At 41.3% G+C, this 26,318-nt stretch overlaps 2 protein-coding genes and 1 long non-coding RNA gene across 15 annotated transcripts in view; 2 read left to right on the plus strand and 1 right to left on the minus strand.

Annotated features, from left to right (window-relative positions):
• Positions 1-18,000, plus strand: part of LOC111250742 (uncharacterized) — a 36,410-nt gene extending 18,410 nt beyond the window's left edge. For both annotated transcript variants that reach the window (XM_022806399.2, XM_022806400.2), the window contains exons 4-9: positions 6,793-7,002; positions 7,906-8,173; positions 10,444-10,705; positions 11,177-11,342; positions 11,880-12,155; positions 12,837-18,000. In XM_022806399.2, the coding sequence (XP_022662134.1) occupies positions 6,793-7,002; positions 7,906-8,173; positions 10,444-10,705; positions 11,177-11,342; positions 11,880-12,155; positions 12,837-13,302 (1,648 nt within the window). In that variant the 3' untranslated portion in view covers positions 13,303-18,000. The remainder of the gene's footprint in view (positions 1-6,792; positions 7,003-7,905; positions 8,174-10,443; positions 10,706-11,176; positions 11,343-11,879; positions 12,156-12,836) is intronic.
• LOC111250743 (sorbitol dehydrogenase-like) lies at positions 5,908-25,986 on the minus strand. Of its 10 annotated transcripts, none has more exons than XR_015327867.1 (12): positions 24,409-24,552; positions 22,016-22,275; positions 21,700-21,733; positions 21,389-21,553; positions 20,822-20,981; positions 20,466-20,650; positions 20,184-20,359; positions 19,805-19,926; positions 18,234-18,436; positions 17,686-17,766; positions 11,169-11,330; positions 5,908-8,167 (listed from the first exon to the last, which is right to left on the minus strand). XR_015327867.1 is itself a non-coding variant. In XM_086989396.1 (10 exons), exons 2-9 carry the CDS (start codon positions 22,079-22,081, stop codon positions 18,277-18,279), a joined length of 1,068 nt encoding a protein of 355 aa, XP_086845522.1. In that variant the 5' UTR covers positions 22,082-22,275; positions 24,409-24,552; the 3' UTR covers positions 15,948-17,766; positions 18,234-18,276. The 10 variants fall into 10 exon arrangements, 5 of the variants coding, with proteins under 5 accessions (XP_086845522.1, XP_086845521.1, XP_086845518.1 ...); XR_015327864.1 differs by having other exon boundaries at positions 11,169-13,382; XR_015327866.1 differs by having other exon boundaries at positions 17,686-17,789.
• Positions 22,632-26,318, plus strand: part of LOC147755408 (uncharacterized) — a 41,654-nt gene continuing 37,967 nt past the window's right edge. For all 3 annotated transcript variants that reach the window (XR_015327870.1, XR_015327869.1, XR_015327871.1), the window contains exon 1: positions 22,632-22,924. This is a non-coding gene — a long non-coding RNA (uncharacterized LOC147755408). The remainder of the gene's footprint in view (positions 22,925-26,318) is intronic.

A 26,318-nucleotide genomic window follows, 5' to 3' on the forward strand; every position in this document is an offset into this window, starting at 1 on the left:
TCGACTCTCGTAGGCTAGTAACCGCAAGCCGAGACGTTCATGTTTTTGTAACAAATGCACTCCAATCGACGATTTTCCGTTGTTTTTTCCTTCTATGATTACTATACAAAAGTACGTAAAGTGGAACGCTAATTTATTTGTTATTCTATGTTTGTGCTTACGGTTAAGTTTGACGTTCGCACCAAGAAGCATGATGAAGCAATAAAGCTATTTAATCTATGTAGTGTTATTAAGGTTTAAGTTAGCACAGAGATCACTACCAGTATATCCATTATAGTCAGCAATTGATACTCAAATGAACAGATCTGAACACGACAATAGCGCTTATTATTACTATTACTTTCATTTATATGGAACAATTACGAAATGGGCATGCGATGTTCGCTAGAACAGTGGCCTGGGTGGACTTTATTTATTTTGGAAATTTAGTAGTTCACAATCGCAGTTGTAGTAATATATATATATATATATATATATATATGCTTACATACTGCTTGACGTGATAAAATAGCTTTGTACTTGTCTTAAGTTAAACTTCTGTAAGTAGAATTATGTTTATTTAATTGGATATAAAGTCTATCGTTTTGTGCTTACTACAAACGTGTGTAAGTTTGTGCACATGACTGTCCGAATAGCTGTCTAGCTACCTGCTTTCTAATTGTAGAGATATTGGTTAGTATGTTGAAGATGGGGCGGCACATGTGCCTTTATCGTAATCTATTTGTGCCTGAATACTTCACCTTATCCCAAAGCGGCAGGTACTCACTAAGGCACAACAATCAAAATACTTCGGCCGTTCTCCTAAGCTGATTCCAGCTTTCAAATGAACTTCCGGTGAGGTAACAGAACACACATAGACTTTTACACTACAAACAGCATTAGCTGAATCTGACTTTGACGGTTTCTCCAGTCATAAAATAAAATAGCTCTTCGCCACTTAGCAGCCTTCTTCGGGGTTAGTCTGGTACTTCGAAACACCATCAAAAAATTTGGAGATGCTGCCCAGTTGGACATTGCCAGTCAGTTTTAAACAACCGCTGACGACGGAGGCAGTTGCCAGTTAAGAAAATAACCTTATCTTACCTGTACCTAAGCACAGCTGACTTGGCAGCGAAGCTTCGTTGATCTACTTCTCCTAAATCGTCCCTTGTAACCGTGTGCGACATTAGTCAGTGCCTTTTTTTTGCCCATGTTTGAGGCCAACACATTCTCAGCCCATCGACCCCTGCGCTCCTAGCCTATATACCCATACCTGGCGCGTGCATTGAAAGCAAGCTTTTTTCGGAGTACACGTGAAGCACGAAGAAATGCCGTCAAGCCACCGAGGCTTCGACAGCCGCCAACGACAAGAAGGTAGAGCTAGAAAAGTAGGCAAGGTTTTAGTTGAAGGGAACCATTACAATGCAGGCGGATACAGTGCGTACAGATATGCCGACTGCGGGACACAGCAACGAATCAAGGATAAAGGAGTAGGGAATCAGCATAGGGCTTTGAAGACGGAGGAGGAGTTCAGCAGAAAACCCACGAAATAATTTGTGAATAACACTGCTGTAGAAACGCAGCTTCCTCACGCGACCCCTAATGGCTAAAAGGACAGCCGTGCGTTCATGCAGCAGCGAGAAACTCGTCGATGATGGGGAAAGTTGGTCACGTGACTCTCGCTTAGTGAAGTCGTCCGGCAACATTGTCTGTAGTAGATCACAGTGCCAAAGAGCGACTGACACGTTACACATTGAAGTAGAAACACAATGCCAGGAAGAATTATTCCTTTCTTTTCAGGGGTTTGTTGTTTGTTGCTAGGCTAAAAGCGCTGGAAACGCCTGTCGTTTAGATTCAGGCTTCAGGCTCAATGTGCTAAGGGCCAAACAAAACTAGAAAAGTAAGAGGAAATATTCTTGGTGGCTTGAAAAAAAAGCGGTCGTGGTATGAGCTATACAAGAATCTTTCCCAGGAGAAAAATATACCATTTACCTTATTGAAAAAACCTCCAGTGTATCGCTCTGTTTAGGGTTGGTTGTATAATATACACGTTTGTGATTCGTATCAAGAATGAATCGAAAGTAGGTACACAATTGGAATGCCTCTCAATCTCGTCTAGTATATGCATTTACATGTGTCGTATATACTGATAACAATACGGCAACCGCAATGGCAGCCATAACAGCAGTAGCCGAAAAAAACAGATAGCAGTATTTATTTGCTTATTTTTGCCCACCCAGTAATTTCCTACTGGCTTAACATTTTTGTGCCTCATTTTGCTGGATCCTAAAAGCACCTGTCTGCAATAGATTTGCGGAAGTTTGTAAATGGAAATTTAACCTACATATAAACACTAGTCAAAGGAGAGAAATTCTAGATTTAACAGAAGTTACCCTGCCTTCAACATTCACTATATAGATGTCATTGAAAACGATTATTACGTATGCAAAAACCAAGCTATATTAATTACGCCGCGCCTAGGAAAATGGATATCGTGGAAAATCGAAGTGATAATCTTTTTTGTGAGAAAAACTGCTGTCCTTTTGCAAGTTGCGTGTAGGAGTACTAAAGGCAAACGTGTGGTCACATCGACTCTTGATGCCCATATCGATGCGGACGTGACTCGCATAAGTGACACCTCGTCGTTCACTAAGATTCTATGTAAGGTACACTATTTCTCTCACCATCCCTATCGCTGCTGTTAGTTATGACTTTTGTTATAATTAAAGCCACATTGCTACAGCTGTGAAGTCGAGATGACTAAATTTGTCTAAATTAAACAACAGCTACTGGTCGATCGAAAAGCCAAAGTAAATGGTAAATTAACAACGATGTCGAGAAAAGCTATGGTGTGAATGAAAAATTCATTATAGCATCCTTCTCTCCGGGAAGTGAATCAGCTGCCCACTGCTTCTATGGTCTTCAATGCGAGGGGGCCCATTTTGCCAATACGAATAGCCTGTAAGGCAAACGGTATGACGACAACGATACCCTAAACGCTAAGTGAATTAAGCGATTGCAGAGCAAAATTTAGTGGCCTATACTGCCTTCTTCTCACACAAGATCGACACCCAAACTATCGGTAAACGGCCCTGTTGTATACGTAACCTTCCTACATTTTAATATATCTTAAATTCACAGGCCGTTGGTCCTATCATTTGTTGTTATACGTACCAACCGTAGTGAACCCGACGTAGCCTAGGTTTGGCAAAAGCAGGGTTCAGTATGAAAGGCTGGTAGATTTCTGCTGCTTATCAATTCGGGAAGGCATAGCGTATTGCAGACTAATAAGGCTCGGCGGATTCGAACTTAACATAATTACATGAGTACCCATTCAATCGAGCGTATCCATATCGAGTTAACGATTTGCAACAAGACACACATGTTATACTTTTCTTACAACAAGAACAGGAACAGGTCCCGATTTCGTTCACGTACCATGGAGTACGTGGCTACGCAATAGAGCTGAATCTGCCGACATAGATGGAGCCAGAAATACATATATATGGTTTACTCCTAGTACAACTCAGTCATCGCCTCTCTGCAGATCCACTTCCGAAGTAAACCTCAGCCTTCAGACTTCTTGCTCGCTATTCAGCTCGAGCCACCATTGCGACCGAATGACACGAAGTCACTGTAGCAACAGTTATATACTGTTGTTCTGTCTAGCCTACAAGCAGGACGTACATGGATGTAATACCTGTCGCAGTATAAAGGTTTATTTAACAAACAAAACAGCAGCAAAGCTTCACGCGTTTCTTCATGGTTTCCCTTACGTAGAACCTCCAATGAAAACCAACTTACAGGTCATTTTGAAGGATGAAACTTATTGAACGTCACTTTAATCATCGTTTTTCATTTTCTTTGGCGCGCATGATTATTGTTCGTAAGCAGTTGCAAAGCTGGTTGATTTACGCGTGACGGTCGGTCGGGAATAGGGCTCGAACAATATCTGCCACCTAACGCTAGTCTGAATGGGTAGGCCAGCGGAGAACGAATATAGAGGCGGACGTTCCAGCGCGACCGTCAGTTCAGCGGGTCGTGACGTGTGCAGGTGCTACAATAACGGGTGCCAAAGCATGCACGTCATCGGCGTTAGAACCCAGATCAGCATACCATTGAATCGCTATTCTTTGTTTCCTCGAGGCCACAAATGTGTCGCCATGATGATCATGCGACACCAAAGGAAAGAAGTTCTCAGCGAAGTCTTTAGCACTCTCCGTACCACTTCTCTTTCACACGCCTCAATGTAAAAATAAAAAGACCGAGGAAACATGGGCTAATTGGCTTATTTTCGCATTCTTAATATTTCTACAAGAGTGAAGTGGAAAAGAAATAAAAAGCAGTGGAATAGAAAAAGCCCAATTTATGAGGTTGCCCAAATATTAACTAAAGGATTTGACTCGAGGTGACGCTAACTGATAGGTCAACTGTATGGCTGAGGAGCAGCTTCCGTTTTTTCAGTTGGTGGCATTAGTATTCGAGTTGCGCAGTCACTTCAGCTTCACTCCGTTCATGAGTACTGATAAAATATGATTAATGTCGAAATAGAATATCTATCACAGTATGATATATCTCTACTAAAATACGGTGCATATGATTCTACAACTATTGGAAAAGTTTTTCTTCTATAACTGTTGGCCCGTCTACGTTTATGGGAAAACTATTTAGTGACGCTATAATTAGACTGTATCGTGCTTTTTACAGTACCGAATACTTTTGCTCGTCCTCCCCTATTGGTTTGATTCAATTGGCTATGTATGTCTGTTTCTCACGCCATATTTAATATGATCGTAAATAGTTGCTGAAGTCTAACTACTATGATTTTTTATAATTTACCGAATGGAACTGTCCCAAGACGACCAAGGAAACCTGATCAAACCCTAACTGATAACAACAATAATAATCTGACCGAGTGACATCGTTTTATGTACCAGAACGTTCAATAGATTCCGGATTCTGATGACTTTCTGATTGGCATGCCGCGCTTGCTTGACTTGTTCGCCTTGCTGCTTGCCTACTACGCTCGGGTCTTGCTGCTTTGAGAAACCGGTGCGGCATCGTCTTCACATTTTCCATTGTCATCCTCGTGGCTCTTTCGACAGCACCGTTAGGGCATCGCGGAGCTTGTTCTTGGCTAGCGGTATTGAGGACAGGATTTTCAGACCTTCTACCTCATACCGAGAGCCGAGTGAATGCATCGCGGGGAGTTTACAGTTTACGAGCATGAAGTGGGCCTGACGAGAGTTAGCAATGAATGCCTTGTTATCATTGTACACTTTGAGAGTAACTAGAAAGTACTGAGCATAAAGTCGTACGTTACCTTACATTTTAGAAACGTATATCGAAATTGAAAGCGGCTCAACCATCATAGGCAGACTTTATATCGTGTACCATTATATTTCGTACATTTTTAAGTAGCAAACATTTACTGTAAATACATCTCTGGGTAGATTTTTCCTTTAAGGCCATTTCAGAGACAACTTATTACTCTGCCCTTATGTATTATAAGTACCTTACCGTGATTTGATTGATGTTCCATAATTTGACCCTAGAAACAATTATCGATACTATGTATTGTTACTATTATTCGTACGTAGTTTTTCATAAAAACTGATCAAAAAACCGCACATATGCTAATTTTATAGTTACTTAGAAAGCAATGGATAACAAAACGCGGTAAGCTTTAGCTTCAAAAATGATTGGCCTGCTTTCTCCTAGGACAAAACTTACATCGGTTAAGAGATGAAGTTAGCGTGCAATTTCCTGTCCCAGAAGTTCCTTCGATTATTATGGCAACTTGCTGCAGCCGGAATGCGCTATTTAGGACGGCAGAAAACCGCCATAGACATGCTGACAAGAGTTAGCGTCAGAGTACCAATCGTAGTCAGGTCATAGTCTCGTTGATTCAAGTAACAACTCCAATGCTAATGCAGCACGATAATGACTACAGACGTTTATTCTCGTTGAAGCTAGCATTTCTATGTCATAGGCAATTTAGCTAATGTTTATGATGATGACTGAAATGAAGCAATTTCAAGAAATCACCATGTCTAATATTGTTGTAAATGGTTAGCTAGTTAATGTCATAGTCATAGTCATGGCCGTCATTGTTATTACAAAAACTATCCGTACCGTAACGCGCTTTCGGCGCAAGAACGTTACGGGGAAACAAGCTAAAATATTTAGAAACATCTAGCAAGCGGTCGTAACAGAAGAGTTATGTTCTCTTTTTGATATCATTTGATTCTTCTACTCCGAACGCTGACGTACATCTTAGACTCCAGAGTAGCTGCTTCAGTTCCACAGCTTTCCAATGGCCGGCGACTTTTTACATTATTATTTCGTAGGTTTGTATTTCGGCTTATAGTTCGCTGCACTCCGATTTGCACCGGTAGCCTATTTTATACAATCATGTTTCTACGGCAAAGAAGTGCCGATAGATTATGTACCTTGTACGAAACGTCCTATTGATTCTATTGTTGAAAATCTAGATTTTAAGGCAATTTAGATCTAGAGACATTTTTACCTACCCGATATGCACAAAACAATTCTAGACTTTTTAGACTAAAAAACATAGGTATTAAAAACGTAGTACTAACAAGAAAAGCTTCTTTAGTTATAGGGGCGATATCCCTTTGTTGATCAAGGGCTAGGCTCTAAACGGTATAGCAACACAATACTCCTAGAAGATACACGGGGGCGTACAAATCAAAACTCTGACAATTTTCGAAGAGACAGACAATATAGGACTATTCTTCTTCCATTAGTTAACTTTTTCGTTTGATTGTTCCTATGCGATTTTATTTTCAGGCGGCGTATGTCATCACTACTGTTTTTTTCCATTTTCATATTTACTGGCCTGGGAATCTACGGGCTATTGTTACGGAAAAAGGGTCTCCGCTCCCAATTCACCGAAAGTTGGACGGTTTATTGTTTTGTGATGAGCATCGTCTGTCTGGTGCTCGCCTACTGCGTTTCCATCTGTGATTCTTGGCAGCAAGAAAATAAACGACGTTCAAGGTTACTATTAAGCTAATTTCAATATGTTCGCATTTATAATTTATAAAAACTACATACATTGCTCGGCTTTACAAGGTCTCCCTTCACCTATCAGTAATTACCCTAGACGCGTTCCTATATCGAGATAAATCAAACGACACAAGTAGCGATGAGCTACACGTGGCTCTCAGTTTCATCCTAGCCTTCGTGCGGTCGCGGCATAAAGTTCTACTCCACAGACATTTCAATCTATCAGCCTTTGGACAACTGTAAACAGGTTGATCTACTAGGTAGCCGAGCTTCTTAGCAAGAAAAGAGGTTACCAGTCTCATGAAAAAAATTAATCAGGAATGTCTACAGGTAAAGCACAACGTTATATAAGGAACAATATCGTAATTTAGTTCGACTTTGATAATCACGTCTATTAATTATATAATTGTTGGCTGAACTCTTCATCTATTGCTAGCACATGGCACCTATTTAGCAGTATTACGACCGGCAGTACGCCAGCTAATGATAACCACAATGACATTTAATATTGTCATATAATTATCAGCTATCTACACAGAATCATAGTGTCATGTCGGGCCAATATCGATTATGCCTCGGCAAAGTTTTCGTCACCTACACTCACGTATATATCTCTCTCTCGTCTTTTGCTCTGTAACTCTGTCTGCTTGTTTCTCACTATCTCTTCTTCGAATTTTTCACGACTACCGTTTTCGTTCACGGGGCGTACGCTTTTGACGCGTTCTTGGACTGCACTCCTACGTACATCGGTTTCCTGCATCGGCCGGTTCCTTCGCGGCCGTACAAGTTGCCTCTTGACGCCGCCGCTAAACCAACGCACGCCTCTGGCACTGCATCTGTATTTTGCCTTGTCCACGTACCTTGGTCACGACCCGACTGCTGCTGCTGACGCAGAAATGCTGCGGGGGAAAATACTAGCGAGGGTAGCGGTGTTAGCGGGAATGTACTGCCAGTCCTGCCGAACGGAAGACGGTACGGGCCTTCTGTAGTGAAGAGTGGCCCATTACCACCGTTAAGCATTTCGACATCATCGCTACACCACCCACCAGCGGGCATTCAGTCTGCCAGCACTTCCCCGAGAGAGTTTGCCTTCGCCTCGCCCTCACCACGGAGCGCATCGTCAGCCGGACACTTTGTCTTCCCACCTGGAACGTATCTACAGGTTGGTTGGTTGGGTCAGTTTTACAGCAGGGATAATTATCGACTGCCCCGTACGGACAATTGGCTGACGCACATAGTCGTATTAGCTACTGGTATCGGGGCTGGGAATAGCGCCAACAACAACAACAACAATAGCGTCCTTTGTTCACACATATAATGTAATAGACAAACATTATTTTAAACTGGTGAAGCTAGTTAAATACATACCCCATGTCTGAGTAAAACGACTATAGTTAACGGTAGAGCGCTTTCGGGGCACTATTCGCAAAGTTTGCTTTAGTCATCTATATTTCCCGAAGCCTCACCCATTGTTTCGTTTGTAGAAATGTAAACAATATTTGTCAAAGTTACCACATCTACCACGAGGTACGTGCATCAAGCTATACTGCCAACAGTAGACCTTCTGCCTAGACAGTTTGCGTTGACACTAACGGAATAACAGAGCCCGTTATTCCTCGAGGTAATAAGACCCCTTGCTAGCATTGGGACACTTGGCTTCAAAGCAACTCCTTTTTTGTCTCTAGATTGAACTTTTAACTCGTAACTTTTAATAGGAACAACTTTTAATAGGCCTCCTGTGCCGACTCTGTCGTTCGAAGGGTCTTCGATCAATTAAACGATGACGCTCACTTGTGTAAAAAAAATTACTTGATTTTTTCATTGGCAGCATCGTTACCAAATAACCTCAGCTTGAATAAGTGCCATGATAAGTTACCGCTCTACGTCTGATCTCAATGAAAGCTTTTTGCCTAGTCATTGTCACTTCGAAACATAAGATTTCCGTTTTAATATTTAGGTTTTCGATTGACTACGGCATTACGGGCAAATCATCTCATCGAAGTCGACTGCCATCAATCTATGATTGACCATAAACACAAATTTTTTTTAATATTTCAACGTAGTTAATTGTATTTAGAGATTGGATCAAAGTAACAAGAAGCTTTACAATTTCTGTTTGTCAATGCCGACTTATTTGACATCAAGCATTTGCATATAATGGAGTGCAGTGCAATTGGGGGACGCTTGAACTCATAGTGGGGATTTTTTGTGGGGTGCCAAGTAGGTTTTGTTTAGCTAGAGAGGTGTAGCAGAATAAGGGGGTTATTTTCGTGAATCGAGGTTTTCATTAGTACGTATTAGTTCAGACGGAGAAGACTCTACAGCGCTTTTACTTTACAATGGCAATAGGTTGGCCACTAGCTATTCTGTAGGCCTCAGCCGTCCATTCTAACGTCACCGTTGTTTTCTACGTAGCAAAGCTATCATGTGCCAGACAAACCAAAATAACAGAGCAGCTGTCCAGATGGAGAATGCGTTGTTGCGGCTATCGCTGGATGCCTATCATTTTGTCGGCAAAAAAGTTGTTTGCAAATGGACACCCTTTAACCATGGTTACTTCGAGCTGTCTATATTGAATGTATAACGCAATAATGTCTCAGCTAGAGATCCACCTACCAGGCCGATCCAGCCCGAGGTATTACTAGGCGCTCGCTATTTTGCTAGGCAGGTTAGGTCGAACGACAGCATAAAAGCACCATGCGTTCATACACGGGACGTGGGTTAGTAAGGAACATTTTGCTCTTCTTCTGACTATTGATGACAGGGCTTTCATCTGGGTTGTAGAAAGCCTTTGTTCGATTATTATGTTTTACTGAATTATTTTAGCCTATGTAAATTCATACATGAAAATGAAACATGTTAATCAGTGAAAAGCCTGCTACCTTAGCAAGACCCAAGTTGAACATCATAGACGTTTCTCGTCCATACCGTACTGGCGCGCGTAACCTAGTTTGTGTTACAATGATATATCAACGTCATTGATCCAACTAATCTGTTACTGTTAAATAGGAAATTGTGCAAGCTACGCACCGCATTTCCATTCTGACAGAGGTACGAATATATTCAGATAGAGATTGCTGGTTAGATAAAACTACTTGTACGGATCGCGATTTGATACCGATGTATTATTACTTGCACCACACAAGTATGGAACGATAAATGGCTCTGAAATTTTGAACTACTTAGATAAATCTTAATTAAGTGTAAAAGAAAAACAAAACCTTGGACAAGGAAGCGAACTTTTTTGTTTTTCTCAGCAAGTACTGATTTCCGCTGGGCAGACAGCAAAATGTAAAGTGGCATAATCACGGCTCGTATTATTGGTACTATATTATATGTACATAAGCACTGCAGTAAGCACTTTTATTAGCGCAACTGACATGTATGGTGTCACTGTTGTTGTCCTTTTTTGTTCTTGTGTTACTAATACAGGTGTTTCCCACTCAGAGTCAGGTGGTGTCGCCCTCTCGGGGCAGCGGCGGCAGGTACTTCCTGTCGGGTGGGGTCTCTAGCTCCACTCGCTCGATCGCATCCGCCCCCGCGGAAGGGCCCCGCTCGCCTCTCGACAACCCGTCTAATCATAACAGCAGTGCCCATCATAACGGGGACATAGGTACGGGCAATGGAGGTAGTGCCAGTCATCCCAACACTTCAGTAGAACGGACTGGAGGAGGACATGGGCAGCAACGTTCAGGTAAGTTGACTTGGGCTGGCAAAAATCAGCGTCCACTCTATACATGCGCACTATTATTATATGAAAATGTCGTTACCGATTCCTCAATTGATTACAAGTGCACGATAGTGATGTTTCAGTCAACGCCACCATCGCATGTCTTTAGCAGTAAAAGGGGAACACATCATGAGCATTACTGTATGGTTGTGGATGTTCTTTAGGTTGAAAATCTTCTGCATACATTTGTTGACAGGTGGCTTTAAATGATTACTAACTCATTTTTATCGATTTTGTTTGATACTCGCAAAAGCTGAGATGTGTACTGCATGCAGAAGATATGAACGTTGAAAAATCTTTCATAAATATTAAAAAATAATAATAAAAATAAAATCAATAGTATTTAATTATATGAAAGTGCTTTTTAGCTTGTTATTATAGTTACCTTATCTAATTATACTAACTATAGATGATTTGCTCGTCATACCGTAATAGGAAACGCTGGTGCGTTTGCTGGTAGTGGAGTCGGAGGCCGAACTTCACCTCGCGAGCGACCGGTCCTGTTCGTTGTGGTCCCTCGAGGATCAGCACTTCAATTGCCAGCCATGCTGGATGTGCCTCGCTCGCCCAACTCGCCATTAGATCGCCGCTGTGTCAGAAGGTAATGGACTATATAGAAGATAAGATTTACATTTTTTACGATTTTTAAAAATTGACGTCAATTGTTTATTACTTTAAACTTATCCATGTTTTTTCTCATGTAAAAAAAGCAAAAACTATACTAGTACGTTCCGAAGATTTGTTGACTTAAATATCTTTTCCTAGCACAATACTGAGCTTAACCTATTCACACGTTTGAAATTGTTAACTCGCGTGTTTTTATGTGTTTTTGTCTTCTTTCGCACACTCCTTGCTCGCTGTGCCTCCCGTTCTATTCGGCTTTGTTGTGGGGCTCCGTCAACCTCACCTTGGAAATCGCACTCACACGTACGAACCACCTAAACGCGGCTATTGTCGCCGGCGGAAACAAATTACCTTAAAATCCTCCCGTTTTATTTGTTTCTTGCCCTACGAAACCGTCTAAATCAATTTAATGTCTTCGATTATACGAAAATGACTGTCCATGTATGTGGCTTAACATCAATAATCATAATAACATTGTTATTGAACACGAACTGTGGCCACCTTCTGGTAACAGATGTTGTAGTTTACCGCGTTCGGGTCATCGGCGTGCGCGGCGCTTCTACCAAGGCGGCCACGGGGGCGGCGGAAGTGGTTCGCACGGAGGTCCGCATGTGGGCACCTCAGGCCAGGGTGGTGCCCATTCCACTCCTCCGCCCTCACCTCGGCAGGTGTGTCTCGTACTGCCCTCTAGTGTGCATCCCGCACAAATCGCGGCGTTGCATTCGCGATCATTCCGCCGGCGACGCTCAAACTCGTTCTCGGGACTTGATGCAGTCCGACACTCACATAGGTATGTTGCATGGCGCAGACGTAACCGCGAAGAAATTATGCAATGATCATTACGCGGAAAGTCAGAATGGCATTTGGAACTTAAAGGAAGATCGGTAGTGATCAATGTTGTTCGATGAGGGTTATAATGAATTGAGGAATCCGTTGTTTTGCGCTTTATTTGGCTTTGTTTGCTAGGCGTTTTCTATGCTGTCTTTTGAAAATGACGATCAATCTGCGGAGCATCGTTATTTTGATAGCTGCATACCTTTATAATTAGACAATGTTGTTTGCAAATGAAAAACGCACGAAAAGAATTACTGTATAATTGCACGTAGGGCCCCTTGTCAAATATTGGCCTAACTCTCTAAGAGTGTTGAAGTGGAGTTATTAACATAAGCATTGAAGGCACTCGAAAGGTAAACAGGATTAAGTCAAGGACCCAAAAACAAAAGTTGAACAATTAAATTATTTATGCCTATTTATATAAGCCTAAAGATTTGATGCATTCCAGCAATGTGCGAAGCGTCTACAGCATTTATTTGAGTACTATATATTGTGATACGCTCATTGGTAATGCGACGTTTTTCAACATAATTGAATTAGAAAGCTTGTTGACTTTATATATTACACGCACTACATATCTGTAGCGGTATACGATGATATTTCTAAAAATTGCACTTATATTCATCCAACGTTGCAGAAGCAGCGATCAACTCGAAATACCAGGGGCGCGAGTGGGTGCGAGCGGAGCTAGTGCGAGTACTGGCGACATCTCCCTTGAGGACGATCCGCCATCATATGCATCACTCTGCGAAGATCCACCGCCGTATAGCGAAATTGTTCGACCGGTTAGTCACACCGCCTCACAAACATCCGATCCTGAAAAGGAGGTAGGTCTATCGGGAGCGCACGACACAGCAACTTTGGGGGCAGTTTCTCGTTCCTCCGAAGACGTTCCCATAACTTGTGGCACCTCCGCGATAGCTGATCACGGCATTACGGTCACAGTACAGAGAAGTAGTCCTGCTACAACCGATGGCGATATCGAAACGACCAGCGAAATGCTAGGCGCCAATTTCAGCAGCTCATCCACAGGAGTTCCAATCCCGGACGAATTGGTAACAACTACAACGATCGTAGACGGCCTGCATGAGACCGCAGCGTAAACTGACGAAGTTCACGAATACGCTACGGTACACGGTATCATTTGACCGCCGGCCGTACGCTACCAAAGACTGATGAAAAACTGGAAAGGAAGTAGAGAAGTAACGTTCAACTATAAAGAGTCACCGCATACAACTGATGACTTCCATGGGAAATTAACGACATTACGGCATGCCATTAATTGCTATGGGAAACGCGGGACACTGCAAAGAAATTTCTTAAGGAAAGGAAGCAAGTGCCATGCAATCAGCTGTTTAGCTAAATGCAATCAGCTAAATTAGACTTCGCAAATCCTTCAGGGGTAGTATGATATACGAGGAAACGACAGAATTCCAGAGGCAACTATACATGTAGAGTAATGGTAGTTGTTAGTATTATTATTGCAGAGAGAGAAAGAGAGGTTGAATGAAAAAGAGTGATTGAGTTGAACGTGTAGAAAGCGCAAGACCGAGAGAAAAAGTCGCCATATATATATATACATACATATATATAATTCAATGCTTGCTTGGAAACTTTTTGACCCTGCGCGGGTAACTGGATGATGAACGCCAACGATGATCAGAACCACCTGCTAAACAATCTGGATCTTTTGCCAGTTTCCGACATTGATAGAGAAAGAAGATCTCACAACTTTGTCCAGGATCGAACCTTTTTTTGGTCACCCTTTGCCTGTCAGCCGGTGGCAAACGGTCGAATTTTCTGTTTAGATGACGTCGAAGACCGTTACCATGTACATACAGATTCAAGTACAGTTGTACATCAAAATCATATTTACGTACACATAATGACAAGACGCGAATGTGTGCTTTGCATTACTCCGCCGTTCAGATCGGTCGATTTAGATATGTAAAGCACAAGTGTGTTATATTAATGTAAACATTGCACATGCGATAATGAAATGAGAGATGAACTTTATCAACGCGCGTTTGAGGTTTGACTACGCGTTCGCCTGTGTCATGGGTAGCGAAGGCAGCCAATGCCGAAATTAACTAATAAGTTCGAGCGCGTCTGCTCGAACCGACTAATTGTTAAAAACTGTCCCAAATACTAACGAAGATTCGAACCGAAAAAAATAAAATAGCAGATCAATATGAAACAGAAAAAGTAAGGGGTATCCCTTCCTAAGGAGACATGCATCCCCGTTGAATCCTTTTCTTAAAGCTTTTAGCTTGTTTAGTATAAGGATTAAACCATATTAGGGAACATATATCATGAATCGAAACGTCAGCAGTGTCGACAACGTAGAAAGAAAAGTCAGTTACACTAAAAAAAACAATAGGCAAAAGTAAAGCTAATTACATTTGATGATAGTTTCAGATTTTTCCAAAGAGGCTTTAAAAGAAAAATTGTGATCATGTATTTACATTGCTGCTAATACTGCTGGGGTGGTGGAGTCATGCTGGTGACGTGACCAAAACAGACGCTCCCCGTTGCGGACCCGGGATAGGCGTACAAGACAAAGGGGTTGAAGAGGATCGATGGGTGAGTTAAAGACGAAGTTCAAGTGAACGCAAGATAGTCCGCGAAAAGCATACCAAAGAATACAAAAGACAGAAATCAAAATGGCCAGTATGAACGCAAACAGATGAAAGATGCCAAAGCAGCGGGAGCGAAAAAGGAAGTAGGAAAGGCACTAGATAGAGTTATGAAGGACAAAGAAGCGATTTAAGAAAGAGGGAAACACATCTTGAATCTCGAAATCATCTGCGTGATGAAAGCAAAGTACAAAGTTTCCACTCGATTTGAAGTCTACTATACTATTAATATACATAATATAACTATTAAGTTTATTATAATTATACGGAATTGTTCAGAAGGAAAACACTGATGATTACTGAAACCATACGAACATTTACGTAGATAGAGATCAACAAGGCTCTTGATGTATTTTATTGGTGAACTAGCGGTAATTAAAGAAAAAAGACCAAAAGGGTGCAGAGTCAGTTTCAGAGTCAAGAAGTTTGTCTGATTGTATCAGGCTTTGCAAGCTATTAGACAACATCCCAGCACATACTCTAGCGCGATAGTATATATATATATATATATATATATATATATATATATATATATATATAGAGAGAGAGAGAGAGAGAGAGAGAGAGAGAGAGATGTAACAGTGCGATGAAGAGTGCAGGACGGGAATAGTTCCGTTAATTCTATATTGACCGCTACCAAGATGCCAATCTGCCATGTAACCGGGCGCATAAAACCCACGTGAGTGTGTAACGTAAAACCGGGATTTTTCATCAAGCAGAAGCAGAAAAATCTTTTCCGGAACAGTACTACGGACGGAACGAAAATTCAACAAATATCATAATCAATTGATACGTTAGCCGCAAAAGCAGACCACTGAGCTTCGAGTCACAAACTGCTAAACTCCGTTAAGGACCGTTTACTTTCAGCTAGAAGGTGCCTCTGCAGGCAGGACTCTACGATGCTTCCGAGACACGGAAGGGACCTGCGCCGCAGAATGAACACATCTGCAACCAACCCTAAAAAAATAGTCCAATCTGATTTACTCGAGAGACCGAAATATCTGTAGATACACTATAGTGTGGTGTAGAAGACGTTGGTTGACGGGAGGACGATAAAAAACAATGAACGGCAACAAAACGACAATCGAAGTTAAGTGAAGGATATGGCTATATTGTCAAGGTTCACCTTAAAACTATTTATTTAGCCATCCGATACTACGAAAGAAAGAAAAGTGACTTCATCATGATAAAAGCTTCATAAAAGTTTTCTTCCTTTATCTACAGTACTTAGCTATGCACTAAAACAAATGTTGTAATACATATTGTTTTTCAGTGACATTGATTGCCAAAGAAGTGAACCCTTGGAAAATAGCATACAATTGGGTTACGTATAGCTTCAACAAAAAACAGTTATGTCAGAGTCTGCGAGGCCGAGGTCGAGTGCCAAATAGATGGAACTTGTCATCCTTTTTCTTTCTCCTGTTCTTGTAATCACTGCGTATTGGTAAGGACTCATAGGACCAGATGGAAATGACGCTATGAATTTTAATCGACGAGCAAATCCAAGCTATCGATTAGCACAGCCGCAAAGATTACTGACAGTCAAATAACGGCTTATGGAGTGCGAAGGTGAAACGACTATGAAATTTAATTGTCATAGGTGTATAAAGCTGTTTCCGAACCATTGAACTAGGTTTTTGTGCTTTTCAGACCCACGTATAATACGTAAAACAATAATATGCTAATTCAAAGAAATCGCACATCGTTCGAAGTCACGTCATCGTTGACCTTTCTACTATAGATGACAGACTGCTGAACCTAACGCGGAGAGTAAACAACTGCCAGATACCAGGCGGTGCAAGGGTTGTCATTTCTTGCCTGGAATAGGTTGAAGTGCATGAACTCAAAGATTTGACAATAGGAATAATCCAAGTAAGATATACGTAATGAAAGGCGCGGCTGTTCTCATTATATGCACGACGACATATGGGAAAAAGCGTGTAGATGGCCTCCGATTTATATCGTGCATTAGTTATTGAAAAGATATATTATATATCACAATTGTGATAAATTGCACACAGAAAGGGAAAGCTAATTCACTAACTGTTGACTTCATCGATCACGCAGGTAACGCGAGGTCTAGGTAGAATACTTGCTTAAAACTTGCCTGTCTCAAGGGCTGGCGTTCTTTTGTTACTTACAATTGCTAGCGTATTGAAGTAGATTTTCAAACAAGGCTATGATGTCAAGGAGCAAGCAACGGGGCGTTGATTAGGACAAGTGATTACGTTAGGATGAACGTTAGCAGCTGGAGACCTTTAAGGGCTTCATTCGTGCCATAGCTGACAGTTGACGATTATTTTCTACAGGAATATGAGCCGATCACAGTTAAATGACAGACCGAAATATTGTTCTAATACTGCAATTTAAAGACAAGTGGTCTACAAACGGTCGTCAACAGTTGTCGCTTTTAAGTAGAACACTTCTATTCGGCAAAAGGTTATTCTATCGCGTGCCGGCTCAAAATTATCATCTCACTAAGATGAACAGCGCGTGAAGTCCTTGCTTATCATTTTGAATTTGTATTAACTGTATGGACATTTAAAGTGTGCTCCGAAGTCGCTGTGAGGGTGTAGTCAGAGAGACTATACGTTGTGCCAAGTCACACCATCTTGCGAAAACAGGGTATCATTCTGTAACTAATTTTTGTCAGATATGAAACTAAATAGTCGCCGTACTGCGCGTGACGATAGGTAATAAACGAAACGCTCGAGTTTCTTGCATTGCGATTGGCCTATTGGCTACTAAGGTTGAGTTTAAGGGAAATTGGACCACGACTGCGGTTGCCTAGCCCTCTACGTGTAACGCTCACACAGGTATTGGAAGAGTCTGCTATATGCATGTACGTACCGGACGAAGCGTGAAGATCGGCGAGTGCACACGCAATACGATGTCGCAGCTGTTAACATATATTAAACTACTCAACGGATTCTACATGAGAAGGACAGGGTGCCCTTGACAGCGGGCAAGTGGAAAACAGTAAGAGATCCCAATAACAAAATACTGTTACTGGTTAAATTATCAACATAATAGCGACTAATATAATTACATGTACTATAGGCATTATCATTACTACTATGGTAAAATAATATACTAATACTGTGTAGTAATTATAAAATATCAACATTAAAAAAAATAAAGTTCTAATCACCGATTTACTATTAAGATCAGTGCGCGTCATTTTTTTTTCTTTTTTTTACCAAAAAACAGCCAAAAATAATTCGAAACGGTTCTTCTATAAGCATCAATTAAATTCAGTCAGATATTCATATATGAATAGTTTTTTTATATCAAGCCTTGTATATATATTTGATTATGAACTTTCCATTTTCCAGTAGTTAACACTTTATTGAAAATAGTGTTTCTTATTTGCAATTGCCATAGACTGCATGGTATACCACGAGCTGTGAAGGGGCGGCGGGCATATTCTTGATGAAATGTTTACGGCCTGTAGCAGTTGACCGTGATCTTGATCGCGCCGTCGCAGCCGCTTAGTGCGTGTTCAAACGCTTCCACTACCCTCTCTAGTGGATAGCGATGAGTAATCATCGGAGAGAGTTTTACTTTGCCCGAGTTTATCAGTGAAACTGCCGTGGGATAACTGAAGGAAGAAGCAACATTATACTTACACAAATTGCCAATTGGCTGCGGCTATCTATAGCTCTCTTCTGTCTGAAAGAGCTTATTAAAACATGTTCTGTATGTCTAGTTTAGCAGGTCGAAAGATAGAAGTGGAGGCCTCGAGCTGATTGGGCTTAGCTATTTACCATGTTCTTTTATGTGGTTCTTCATGGGTTATGACTGGTTTCATTCAGTAATCTTGCTAGTAAGCAGTTACCTTCAACGGGAGCATGAACGAGTTTTCAGTTGACTACGAACGAAATCGGTATGGAAGCACATCGATATGTATGGTATATTCGGTTATAGGGTTACACCTGATGGTCTGTCCAGCCATCTGTTATTCACAGATCGAAGCACATAGCATGCCAATTCGAAGCACGAGAGAGTGATTCTTTAAACCGCCGTAACGGAAAGTAAAATGCGGTGGCTGAAACGCGTACAAAATGTTGCGATGACAAGAATCAGAAATTCAAATTCTTGGAGTAATGACAACAGTCGTTTGGAGACCAGACGATGACTGAAGGCCCGAGTGTCCGAGGTTCCGTGATAGACGATAGATCTTTATTGTAGGCGACCATTGATAGAAAGTGCAGAGGGAAACGAGAACAAAGATCATTATTGATCTTTGTTCTCGTTTCTCCCTTGCAACACTTTCGAGAAGTTCACAAAGCTGAGCCGTTCCACGTGAATCATTTGGTATCATTATGAACGATTCCCTGAGAGCGCAAACACAAGATGCCGAAGGACTTATGCAAGCCTGTCAGCAACTGCTCCCAGGAAAACGTAGAGCATAGGAGAGGGTTTGCCTAATTTGCGTTAACTGTCTCAGCGTTACTTCAGAAACGAGCCCAGACCGAAGAAAGCTGCGATAGCCAGAAAAGGAAGCAAGCTTCTTTTCACAATCTTCTTCGCCTGTCAGGGTAAGTTTTAATGCTGTCGGTCTATAATGGCCTGAGACAACAACTGACGGGTTCTTCGCCACCGTGATACCCAGGTTCGCAAGCCGGCTTTACTGCAGATAAGCCAGGTACCTGTGTTGCCTCAGAATACAACCAGATCTAACTCCTTTATGATTGAATTTATGACGAGGACACTTGGGGCGCATCTATATTGAACTTGGAGGGATTATGGGCTACAATAGGAATTTGGAGCCATTAATTCGCTAATACCGCAGCAAGAAGAACTGTCACAGAATCAAACTACGGCAACACATTGCCCTAGCTGTACCGGATCAATGAAATTATGCCAATAGGAACAAACAAAACTAAATGTAGCGCAATGTAGATACAATTTTGTAGAATAAATAATATACCCGCGTCGCTATTCAGTGAGCTAATAATGTACTTACCAGTTCGCGTAGCAGAAAATACCCTTAATGTCAATTTCCTTAACGACGGCTTCCATGATGGGCACTTTGCTCATAAGTGCTCCCATACCAACGACCAAAACGGAACCTCCCGGTTTTGTGGCCTATTTTTACAAGTATAACAATAAAAAAAAGTTTAAATATTACTAATAATACGCTATAGCTTTTTGTATGTATAGTAAGTGTATGTCGATCTGTTGATTTTGTGGTTCGTACTAAACAGATTTATTTAATAAGAAACTTCACGTATGAAACACAATGGAGATACTTGATTGCTTACTTTAACCATGGTAGTAGCCCATTGAAGGTGTAATGCATAACACTATTGCTAAAATTACTTCGCAAGAATTTTAGCACTCACGTAAACGGCAGTTTGCAAGCAAAGCTCGTTTCCCGTGCATTCAAAAGTGATTTCGGGTTGCGCTCCCAACAGTTCCTCAACCCGTTTGGCGACTTCCTCGGGTTTCAAATCGGACACGTTAATCGTGTGATTGGCTCCCATACTTCTGGCAGTTTTCAGTCTTGGTTCAATGATATCTGTACAAAAAGATGAGCATACCTGAGATAGAATCGCAATGCAGCAACAGGAAACATAACTGGCCCTATATTCTTCATGCGCACAAGTTTATTAGTGTGAACTGACCGGTTTGAACAATGTTGTCGACCCCATAAGCTCGTGCAGCACACATGCATAGCAAGCCGATCGGTCCTGCCCCACACACAAGAACCTTCTGGCCTGCTTGAACGTTGCCCCGTTTGCAGGCCTGTATTGCAACGGCAAATGGTTCTACTAAGGCAGCCTCTTCCATGCTAACATGATCCGCCACCCTGAAAGAATCATAGGTAGTACGAAATGCAAATTGAAATGAATCACGGCATCCTAAACTATGATCGTGAATATCTATTCTCTTCGGATTAATGAAGAATTCATTTGTTTATTGGCAAATATTTCCAGCGGAATCTGAACTCAGCATTTGATCGAACAATGCGACGACTTACTTGAAAACGAGATCGGCCTTCGACAGAGTATATTTTCGAAAATGTCCTCTGTATGGTGAGGCCTCAACGAAACTGATTGTGGGACAAAGGTTGTAAGTACCACGCTTACAGAATTCGCATTTCCGACACGTCAAATTTGGTTCAATAGCCACTCGGTCCCCTATTAAACAACGATATATAACGAATGACATCGATACCTTACTGTATTCACAAGCAGTGATTCAAGAAAAATGGGTGAAACCTTTTTTAAGGTAACACGTTTGTTTCTTCAGGCAGTGTAAATGCGTAGTATTGATATTAATAACTTATTGGCTACAAATATTTTTCAAAATCGTAGGAAAATAGAAAACTTTCGTATCAAATTGACACCTTTGCTTGTCCACCTACTTCAAGAGTATTTCAAGATAAGGGATAGCGAAAAGCCACAAAACTTACCGCAGGTTTTTTTTTTTGCAATAAATAGATACTAAGAAAAGAGCGAGCACTAAAAGATCGACTGTCGGATTTGATTTTGTTAAACAAATTCATTAGTTTTAACTATAATATTTACAACGCATGCCAACATACCAACTTTGAGGTGCTTGACATTTTTGCCAACCTTTGTGACATACGCGCTTGTCTCATGTCCGAGACCGACAGGCTCAGTAACAATAAATCGGCCTGTTCGCCCTTCGTGCCAAAAATGCAAATCCGTTCCGCAGATCCCCACTGAGGCTACCCGCAGCAGAACATCTATATGAACGCAGAGACAAACAGCCATGTAATAAACATGGAAAAAGTTAATTCTCATTTTATCATCACAACATTAGCACGTATCGCGTTAGGAGTCGTAACTTTCTGATTATCTGATTTACTAAGTACTATAATGAAAATCGTACCATCGTCTAACGGGTCAGGAATGGGTGATTTCTCCTGAAAAACAGCAGACAAAAATAAATATAATGCCATAAGTTTCTTTAAACTTAAAGTAGATCCAATAGTTTTAGTGTGTAACTAATAGCAAATGCTTATTATCCATTATCATTTGGATAAAACGATATTCAAAATTTCAATCAATGACTTAATATTAAGTCACGATTTAAGTGGGAACGGCCTAGCATCTCCGCCATCGGAGGAACTTATACACGACACGCACTTAAATGACCGGAGCCGGAACTAGAATAGGAATAAATAACTATCGCGATCTGAAATTACCAGCCGGAGATCGTGCTTGCCGTGCAGGATTGCGCTGAGATTTTCCATCGCTTCAGTGGTTGCCATCTTGTATTGACGTAACGTTTGTCAACGCTTTTATATAACGTTTATCAATTTTTCACGGTGCCAAAAGTAAGAATAATGAAACAAATTTGCACAGATGTACGGTCAACGATTGTCCTAAAAAGATGCCCAGTCTGTCCACTAATAACTGTCAATCTGTCCCGGTAGATCGTCCGGTTTTATTTTCGACAATATCTCTGAAAGGCAAGAAAAATAAATCGCTGTGGCAAAAATGTCATTCGCAATATGAACGGGAAAGGTAACAACGGACGATGGATGACACGATTATCTCTCAAATGGTAGGAAAATACCTAACCTAGTGCGAGTCTTTCTTACTAGATACTGTGGCGTTTTTCCATAGGTGGTGCTACCCTCTTAGGTACTAACTACGGGACTACGTTCTTTTGTACTGCACACCGTAGACCATAATCAGCTAACAGTGAAAGGCATCAACGCCTTTGATAGATCTTTCATAAGAAGATAGATAGATCGTTTTACGTGTGATGACTCGAATTTCCTCTTGTGAATTATTGACTGTAGTTATTTACTGCAGATCAGTTCATATATAATGAAAATCCTATAACATAGCTGCAGGAGTCATTCTATAGCTCGCAGCTCGAGACATTTCTATAGAAACGTTTCGAGCTGCTTGACTATAGACGGCATTCTCGCGTAGGTAGAAACTATTTTGATGAAAATATACCTGTAAAAATCTATTTTCCCTCGCCGACGCAATTCAAAATAACTATGAACTACGAGACGGGACGACATTGGTCACAAATCTCGCAGCTCAAAGTAAGATGAATGTGCTTGGCGTATAGTTGGGTACACGTGATAATATAATGGGTAAGTAGCTAATTCACTATTTCACAATTCATGCAAGAGCAAATTAAAATACTTTTTTAAACAAAGTTATTTTCACCGGCGTCACTTTGTTCAAAGTTCCACATCATTTTTCCTCGCCCGGTTCTTTCTGGAGTATTCCCTAAGCTAAAATTGTATGCAGGAGTAGTAACAATTTAATAGGAAACGCAGCTACATATTAGAATTTGTTTGCGATACGATACGGCGAAATCTGTAGACATATATATATATATAATGTTCTCGTCGAAGGTATTTTATTACGAAATCGGAATTTTTTTGGCCTGCGTCGGTGTAAGTGGCTAGGCATTAAATGGTAGTTAAAACTACAGCTATTACATGTAGGATACAAATGTATATCACGCTGTTTTGTTGAACACGAGGAAACCTAACGACATTTTTAACAGTTTGTGGAAAGGCTACTACCACTTGAAATGGTAAACAGCCAGGCTTGAACTGAGGGGATTGCTCCATTGTCAAGATTGGTTTGTTGTCGCGGCAAAAAATATGATCTACTCTTCCTAAACAGAAAGCAGCGGTCAAACAGCGTAGACTCTAAAGAGATAAGCATGAAGACTGCCGCAAAGATCTGTACAGGACAGTAGCAGAAGAGTAGTTGCCGATAGATCACCGCCAATTCGATCGAGCGGCTGTTACCGGTTTTTTATTTTCTTTCCAAAATACGCATTTCCTCGTACGTATTTTTACGTATAGGTTTCTCGCTAACTTTTTTGAGTGATCGGCCGCCATGTGTCGACATGTATATTGTTGCGAGTACCAATAATGTAATTCCTTGGTCTAGATCAGCACATGTAGCTCAAATAGCAAACGTAAGCCATTTGCAGCTCTATTACTGACAGTATCTGCAGCTCAGGATCGAAAAGCCAGGGCAAGTGGCGTTTCGATTCGCAGTAGGACCCAATAAGAAGGAGGCTGTATCACGAACTCAATTTACGCTGCATCCAGCAAATTAATTCTATGGCTGGCCGTACTGTCACTTCCTACGAGCAGTCTTTGGGTGATGTGTTTGCACTTCCGCACGGGGGTACAAGGTCCTCCACATGTCAACCTATTTGGACCCATACCACAATAGCGAAGATGCGTAATAAAGGCATTAGAAAACTTACTTTGTGGTTCCCCCTCTCTCCCCCCAGTTGTTCTCGTAAATAGAAATGACGAGACGAAATCACAAAACGGAACCCCTCTGAGATGCCTAACTTACTAGACGGGCTAATGGCTGATGAGCGTCCGTTACACATCGAGTTGATCAGGCGTTGATTTTTGACTGGGACGTCTGGTAGCCAAGGGACGCAATAATAACGTTGACACTGAACACGCTATTATTAATCGAGCATTTAATGTTTAGGCGTAGTTGGAACGGTAATTTTTTTTTGCCAGGCTGTTCGGCTCGAAAAAGCTACAGGATATAAAAACTCGAAAAGCGAAACCTCAACCGGTCGACAACTCACCTTTCAAATTTCTATCCCTCACTTTGTATCTGTCTACTCTGCAAAAGCAATGCTCACATATGATTTACGCATCGTTTTTGTTTTTGTTCTACTACTATACAACCGTAATTTTCAAAACTATTTCAGAATTAACCATGCTCAAAAAATACGATAGAATAGGTCACTGTAGCAATAGCATAAATGAATAATGGTGGATTCAGGTGAAAGTGCTCTTATAAAGCTTTAACAATGTGCGTCTTACAAACCCCTCACGTCCATGCGATACGAAACCTTTAAAACCATTCCATGACCAGTATCGACACCTTCCCTGACAGTCCTCAAAGGCAACAATACCTTGTAATTAACGAATTAATAAAATTACCGAATTACTTCGACGAAAGATCTGAGCTAAACTTACAGGACGGCTTCCATGAAACATTTCAACGTTTAAATTAACCGTTGCTTCTTCCACAGCCGAATACGCCCCTCGAGTTTGTCTGCTGCCTTCCGCTTGTTATTGTTATATCTTACAAGTTTCAGCAACCCGTTAAACAATAACTCTAAACAATCCAACGTGGCTCTTGCCGTACGGCAGGCATAACGCATCGGTTTCTCACGCATGGACATCGCACTTATTGTGGCAGAGTTTCTGACAAACACTGGGGGGCAACGTCGGGGCCGTTGGAAGACGCCTTAACAACAATTCTCATGACTCCTCATACTTTAGATTTAGTCAATAAACTTCGTTGGGTTCCTCAAATCCACTGTGCTATAACGTTTATAATCAACATCAATTAATCGATTAATATTTAATATAACTCAAATCGGACATGTCCAAACGTGACGTCCTACCGGTTACCCGTATATATGCATTTCATTTATACGAAAGTCGGTACACGTTGAGTTATTTACGCAGCTCTAAAGAGAAGCATGGAACCGACGGCGAACTTCCATATGGTATATAATATGTATATATATATATATGATACATAGGTACGAGCAAGATTCTACTTGACTGTGATGTAAAATTATTTGGTGACAAATCGAAGCTATTTCTAGGTTTTGAGTTGGTACAATTGTATTCTTCTAAACACAAATAAACAACAGAGTTATTGCCGAATGAATAGAACGGGAAGCAATTAGGCCTCATATAAAAAATAATTGGCATCCTTTTTGATGCAGAAGAAATTTCGTGTTGAGCGCTCCTATCCAAAGCCATGTACTGCTAATCCTCGGGGGTGTCGAAACGATCGGTGTGAATCGGCACGTCATTCCCATTTATTCCATCGGCTGCAATTGTCGCTCCGGGCTACGGGCCTAAACTACGTGCACGTGCGTATACCTGGTACGCATTTTACACATCGCTGTTGGAAACGAACTCGGTCTACAATAAATCAAGCCGATGTACGACTCATCGGTCACGTATATCTACAGCGCACGTAGAATCCTGATCCCTTGACGGCAGTCTTGCTAAATAGCTCTACTCAAAATACGACCTACCGGACGTGTATTGACGACTCGTTATTGTACGCTAATGGATACTGCACGAATGAAGGATGAGCGCACCTCCTCATAACTCTTCCATGTGACGCCAAGGAGTCTCGCCCAATTGAGGGAAGCGCAATGGTACTCAAAACTGAGAAATATAACAACTCTGCGGATTAATCTGCTTCTCAGCTTAATCGTGCCAATGGTCAACGACGAGAAACCAAAGGCCAGCTGGGATTACTAAATACTCTACGTATCTATATGGATTACATTTGCGGAGCACTCGCGGTTCCGCTAGTAATATCGATGTCGCTCGGCATAAGTCTTACCCTGTCTTGTTGCTTGAGACTCAATCGTGACACCCGTTGTTTTGTAACCTCAACCGTTTGGATTTATAGGATCTACGAGATTCTCCCGTCAGCGCTCAGTGTCGTAGACGCTGC

This window comes from Varroa destructor, unplaced genomic scaffold (genome assembly GCF_002443255.2).
Source record: "Varroa destructor unplaced genomic scaffold, Vdes_3.0 BEIS01000005.1, whole genome shotgun sequence".
NCBI classification, from domain to species: Eukaryota; Metazoa; Arthropoda; class Arachnida; order Mesostigmata; family Varroidae; genus Varroa; species Varroa destructor.

Bases quoted from the DNA above. Each gene is read 5' to 3' on its own strand.
- LOC111250743 (XM_086989396.1), bottom strand. From the start codon at position 22,081: ATGGCAACCACTGAAGCGATGGAAAATCTCAGCGCAATCCTGCACGGC. The intron at 21,734-22,015 runs GTAATTTCAGAT...GCTGTTTTTCAG, and splicing joins GCAAGCACGATCTCCGGCTG to GAGAAATCACCCATTCCTGA. The intron at 19,927-20,183 runs GTGAGTGCTAAA...TTGTAAAAATAG, and splicing joins GCTTGCAAACTGCCGTTTAC to GCCACAAAACCGGGAGGTTC.